Raw genomic sequence first — 6156 nt, forward strand, 5'->3', positions numbered from 1 at the left:
GAGGAATATGAAATCTACCCTAGTTTTTTCCATTTAAATTTTCATTCAAAATAAAAACTATCAGAAAACCGCTCAATATACTAGTATGTGAATAAAATAGAATTTCGAAATAAATAATAAACTTGTGGGGGCTCTACAAAAATAGCTTGCTCGCCATATCTAACATTGAAATATTTAAATGAAATGCCAACAGGTATTATCATTTCAGCGATTATTATTTATCGCTAACATTTCAACACCAACTTAAATCCCAACAAATTAATTTTGAAACATGTTGTACTTTAGGTTTTTATAATACAGTTACAAAATTATCACAAAGTATTTGCTAATTAAATAGTACATGGTTAGCACCCCAGTGTTTGAATTAATCAATAGTAAAATGTTTACTTTATGTTTCTTTTTTGTTTTTGCTATAAAAACTTAGAGTTAACTCGAGAAAATCAACAATTTGGTTGATAGAAGTCAAACAGCAACATGGTTCTAAAATATACAATTTTATTTTTGGCGGCTCTAGTTTTGAAGGGTTCTGCCGTGCCACGTAATGGAGTATTGGACTGTAAGTAATTACTCGGAACTTTAGATAAATATTATTTAAATCATGTATTTTGTATTTCTTTTAATATTTCAGTGGAAGCATATCTCGATGAACTAGACAGCTCCAACTCCCAAGAACGTATAGTGGGCGGTAATAATGTCAACGCTGACGAATACATACCCTATCAAATTTCCATGCAATTTAAAAGAAAAAATGGTCAATATGGTCATTTTTGTGGTGGCTCAGTTATATCGCCCAATCGTATACTTACCGCTGCTCACTGTGTTAATGGTCAAGATCCAGCCAAAATTTCGGTTGTCGGCGGTATAAATAATCTTAATGATAAATCGGGTACAAGAAGTCAAGTCAAATCATTTGAAATGCACGAAAACTACATGGAACTAGTAACTAGCGATATTGCTATTTTAACTATTGAACCAGCTTTTGAAATCGATAGTAAGCGTATTGATGTCATCGATGTTTTCGACTATGAGCCAGTGGGTGAAAAACAAGAAGTCTTATTAACTGGCTGGGGCTCTGTACATCATTTCGGTAATGGTATTTTGGCTCGTTATCCTAAGGAATTACAAAAATTGGAATATCGCACAATATCGAATGAAAGATGCAAGAGAACCATGCAGCAACTGACAGAAACTGAAATTTGTGCCTTGGAACGTTTTGGAAAAGGAGCTTGTAATGTAAGTTTTTCTGTGCACGAAAAAAACTTTTTTTACATTAAAATTGGTTTTTGTTTTTAGGGTGATTCCGGTGGTCCTTTGGTAATGAATAAAGACGGCAAACTTAAGCAGGTTGGTGTAGTTTCTTATGGTACCGCTTTCTGTGCCTCCAATAGTCCAGATGTTTATACACGCGTCAGCCAATTTTTCGATTGGATCAAAGAGCGTATGGCTTAATGCTTGATCTATATTAAATCCACATTTGTTTCTTGTTATTTGTTAATAAAAAAAAAAAATTTAAATACCACGAAAGAACATTAAAAACATAATCAAAAAGAATTTCAATTTCTAGAGAAGTAAATTTAATACATTTAAAAACTGGTTCGCTTCTGCATTTATAAAAAAAATGCTTTCTTGTTATGGGCAATTTCGATTAAAACTGATTCTAGTTAAAGTCAGTTGGATAAGAGAAATTGGGAGTTATTGGAAAAATTTGTCTGATAAATCTAAAATTCTAAGTAAGTTTTTTTTTGTGCCAAGTTTAATATCATATAGAGAGACCAATAACAAAACACTATACTAACTATTCGTTAGTTAGTCATACTAAATATTTTACAGGTTTTCTAATTTATATAAACAATTTTGCGTTTCTTTTTGTATGAGTATGTGATTAATATTCAGTTAACCCAGAAAACATTACTTAGACGTATCACGTTTTAGAATCAACAACAACAAATATATTTGGCTGTGTTAAAACTTCTATACCCACCATCAATATATAGTTTTTGAACTCTGTGGGGAAAGAGTGATCGTTTTTAAAACTTTAATTGTCTTTCTGTTAATATAAATATGGGGAATTTCATGTCAAGCGAACCAACTTTTGAAATCGATGTCTTCCGATCGGGATGAAATTTTCACCAAGATTAGTTCTATTGGATAGTAATTCAGACACAACAAGTTCGCTCCTGAACTCTCTGAGTTAGAGGGGGTAAAAATTTGACATTTTGGCCAAGCAGGTGTTTTTCTTATCAATATTTTTTTTCCGAAATCAAAAACTTTTTTGACTATTTTTTCCCTTTTTTGGCCCGTTTTTTTTCTTTTCCTCAAATAAAGCTTAGATATTTTCCTTGGAGATCTATTTGGTCGCTTAGTAGGATGCGAGTTCGATATCTATCAAGATTTTTCAAAAAAAGTCAAAAATTGTATGTTTTGAGTTACAAAATATTTATTTTGATAGATATCCCACTCGCATCCCACTAAGCGACCAAAGAGGTCTTCAAGGAAAATATCTAACCTTTATTTAAATAAGAAAAGGGCCCATTTAAAAAAAGTCAAAAATGTTTTTGATTTCGGAAAAAAAATTTTAAAAGTTTTTTATTTTTTTTTTTAATATTTTTTCGAAAGATTGATGAAAGAGCTTTCTAAACTATTTTGGACACATTTTGCTAAGAACAATAGGTAATAAGTTACATAGATAAGAAAAAACACCTGCTTGGCCAAAATGTCAAATTTTGACCCCCTCTAACTCAGAGCGTTCTCGACCGATCTTGTTGAAAAATTGTGAGTTACTATCCAATAGAACTAGCCTCGGTGCAAATTTCATCCCGATCGGAAGACATCGACAATTGTGAATATTCTCCTTGTATAGGGACTAGGGACAAATGTTGCCCAATTTTCACCATACTTTACAATATATCTATATATATGAAGGGTATCCCAGAGAAAGCGTTCTTCATCGATTGAAACAAATAGTATTCGGACGGTATACCGTCTGCATTATAAATTGCGTGAGGCAAAACATCACAACCACTTCATTCAAAATACTTTTTAACAATATGTGGCCTAGCGTTGTCATTATGATCTATTCAAGCGAATCAATTGTGTTCGGTAAAAGTTCCCTGTGATGGTCTGGCCAGATTTCAGCAGCTCATAATAAATAGGAATATTTTGGTTCTTAGCGCCATGGATTAGGCTGGTTGGCTGAACTACGATCCATATTTTATCGGAAGTAATGATTCGGTGCAAAAATTATTTTCTCTTATAGTGGTCAAGCAGCATTTCAAACATACAATAACGTCTTTCAAGGTCTCTCAGTTTCACATCGTGTGGTACCCACTTTCCCTGCTTGCAGATTAAGTAGATCTCAATGATTTTACAACCTCTTGTTGAGTTTGACAACAATATTCATGGGCTAATGCTCCAATTTTTTTTGCTGGCTGGACGATCTTTCCTTTTCGTATCAAAACCACCCCTACTTAACCGAATAAACCATCTCTCGCATGTTGCAACTTATGTAACACTCAACCGAAGCTTAGGTGAGTAATCGGCGTGACGCTTTGTTGAAAATGCGAAATGAGTAAAGTAATTTTTTTTAAAACGTCTTCACATTTTTCTATAATTTATCAACAAGTGTGAGTTTTTATTTTTTTATTTTAGCAATTGCTCTTCCAGGCCTTAATTTATAATGATCTCAATTGGATTGAGTTCAAAAACGAGAGTAGTTCTCAATATTTGGAATTTTAAAACGTACTGAACAAATTGCTAAGGTATTTCAAAAATATGTTGAATGTAATGTCAAACAATTACTCAACAAAGAAATATAAAAAATTGGTGTTTTGTATGGGGAAAAGTGTTCGTGTTAAATAAAATATTAAAAATAGTACGACTTCCCGTCACCTCAAAATTTGGTTGTTTAGCCAATTTAACACTTTTTAAGAGTAATTAAAAAATTAAATTTCATTGGGAGATCATTCCCAAAAGTGCATCTGAAAATTGCATCATGAATGCATTTTTTAATACAAATATTTTATTTAATTATGTAGTATAAAGAATACATAATTATCTTTCAAATGCATTTTAAATCAATAAGATCCGACATCAGCTTCAAAACATACAAATATGTAAAGACACACAATACCACAATTTCTGTAATTTTATCAACAATTTAAATAGCGAAATTTGAAACAATTAAAATGGAAATATCCAAATAACTCTAAAGAATATGTATTTACCGAATATGATACAAATTTTAAAACACACAATCTATTTGTTTGTGATATCTGATGGAATACATGTCTTGCGAAATATAGTAAAAAAAACATAAAATGTTCTATTTTCTTCAATCATAACAATGTTGATTGGGTAACAAATATAAATTGTCAAACTCATTTTAAGCATTCACACTTACATTCACAAACCCAACTGATGAGGCACACACGACGGCGACGAAGAATAAAAAAAAATGGAATTGCCTCGGACCACCCATAGCGTGTGACACCTTAGGAAATAGTTAACACAACATGGACCACACCATGATTAAAGCCAGTTATGAATTTAAACTTTTTTTCTTGCATTTTTTTAAACAACCAATTCTGTTAAAGAAATAAATATGTGTATAAATACTTAAAAGCGTATTGGCGTGTGTTAGACTTGCAAGTATGTTTCCATAATTTTTCACCAAACAACACCTCACCAGTTGGTCTCCATATGGACCCCGTACCATAAGCCTTTAGAAAACGCTAGTTCTCCGCTTTTGAATGTGTGTATTTGTTTGTTAATACTAACATCTATGGCTCTTTGAGCCTCCTTTTATTTAGTGACTGGGAGATTGTAATTTTTTTTTAAGTTTTTCGAATGTTTCTGTTTTGTTGTTTATGAATTTTCTTAGCCTTTATGCAGACAATATTTTGTTGTCGTATTAAAGTTAAAGCTAATAATTTTTGTTACTTTGACATCATCAAAAGATTGAAAAATGTCCTTAAATTATTAAGTGTTTATAAAAAGATTTTAAAAAGTTATGGGCGCTGTAAGAGCGTTAAAGGTATGTGTATAAACATTTACATTTAAAAAAAAAGAAAACGTGACTTTAAGTGAACTGTAAGGAGGTAGGTAATATTCAATTCTAGATTTATCCTATTTTTATGTAATGTAATTGTACCCTACATTTAACAAAATTTCAATCTGTAATGCATTTTTGGATTATCTTCATTCATGCCTTCATATTTAGACCCTGTTTCCGAGGGATTTGGTTCATAGCTTACTCAATTGAAAACTTGTAAAATTTCGAAAATTAATAGATCGTTTTGGTTGTTGTTATTAAGCAATTTTTGAACCTGCCCTTATATATCTATTGCAAACTTTTGACTGCAACAATCGTAATTTATATTAGAGTTAACAGTGTAAAAGTTAGATATTGATAATTGACAAAATACCACTTTTATACAATACGATTAACACAATATTGAGAACCTGTAATAATTTGTACTAAGTAAAGGAAATGTTGAAATGAAACTGTTTCTGTTAATCACAAGTTACTACCAAGGCTATGGGCCTTTCCCTATCAAACATCACAAAATATCTAGGTAATATTCTGGAATGTAAATTATCATGGAAACTGAACATACGCTGGGATACTGGGATGTTTTGTGCAAAATGCCACTTGAGCCCTATGCTGGTTAAATGAATATACCACACTACTACGAACAATACTTATTAATCTTTAGTGTGGTGGATCGTATCGATAACATATTGTGATCAACTGCACGCAGAGAAAAAATATAATTGGGCATGGTTACTGTAACCATTTAAATAGTGTTTCAAGATTTTTAACAATATTATAGTCACAGTAACTATTTACATGATTGTGGTAACCATAATATGGTCAATTTATGATTCACATGATTATATCAAACATATATATGGTTACAGTAAACAAATATATGTTTGTAGCAACCATATTTATGATGAATAATTTTATCATAATATGTTGTTCTCGGATTATGATAAGCCTAAAGCCGAGAGCAACATAATATGATAAGTCCTTCATCATATGAGTGGATGTCACAAACATATATTTGTTTACTGTAACCATATACATATATGGTTGCTACAATCATGTGAATCGTAAATTAACCATGTGACTATAATATTGTTAAAAATCTTGAA

The 6156-nt window shown here is 31.4% G+C and overlaps 1 protein-coding gene across 1 annotated transcript; it reads left to right on the forward strand.

The window, feature by feature from the left end:
* The first annotated feature begins 474 nt into the window (after window positions 1–474).
* LOC135963860 (chymotrypsin-1-like) lies at window positions 475–1551 on the forward strand. The gene is made up of 3 exons (XM_065515855.1): window positions 475–556; window positions 629–1233; window positions 1294–1551. Exons 1-3 carry the CDS (start codon window positions 475–477, stop codon window positions 1447–1449), a joined length of 843 nt encoding a protein of 280 aa, XP_065371927.1. The 3' UTR covers window positions 1450–1551.
* Window positions 1552–6156: the final 4605 nt, after the last annotated feature.

Source organism: Calliphora vicina, chromosome 1, assembly GCF_958450345.1.
Source record: "Calliphora vicina chromosome 1, idCalVici1.1, whole genome shotgun sequence".
Taxonomy (NCBI): domain Eukaryota; kingdom Metazoa; phylum Arthropoda; class Insecta; order Diptera; family Calliphoridae; genus Calliphora; species Calliphora vicina.

Bases quoted from the DNA above. Each gene is read 5' to 3' on its own strand.
- LOC135963860 (XM_065515855.1), top strand. From the start codon at position 475: ATGGTTCTAAAATATACAATTTTATTTTTGGCGGCTCTAGTTTTGAAG. The intron at 557-628 runs GTAAGTAATTAC...TTAATATTTCAG, and splicing joins ACGTAATGGAGTATTGGACT to TGGAAGCATATCTCGATGAA. The intron at 1,234-1,293 runs GTAAGTTTTTCT...TTTTGTTTTTAG, and splicing joins TTGGAAAAGGAGCTTGTAAT to GGTGATTCCGGTGGTCCTTT.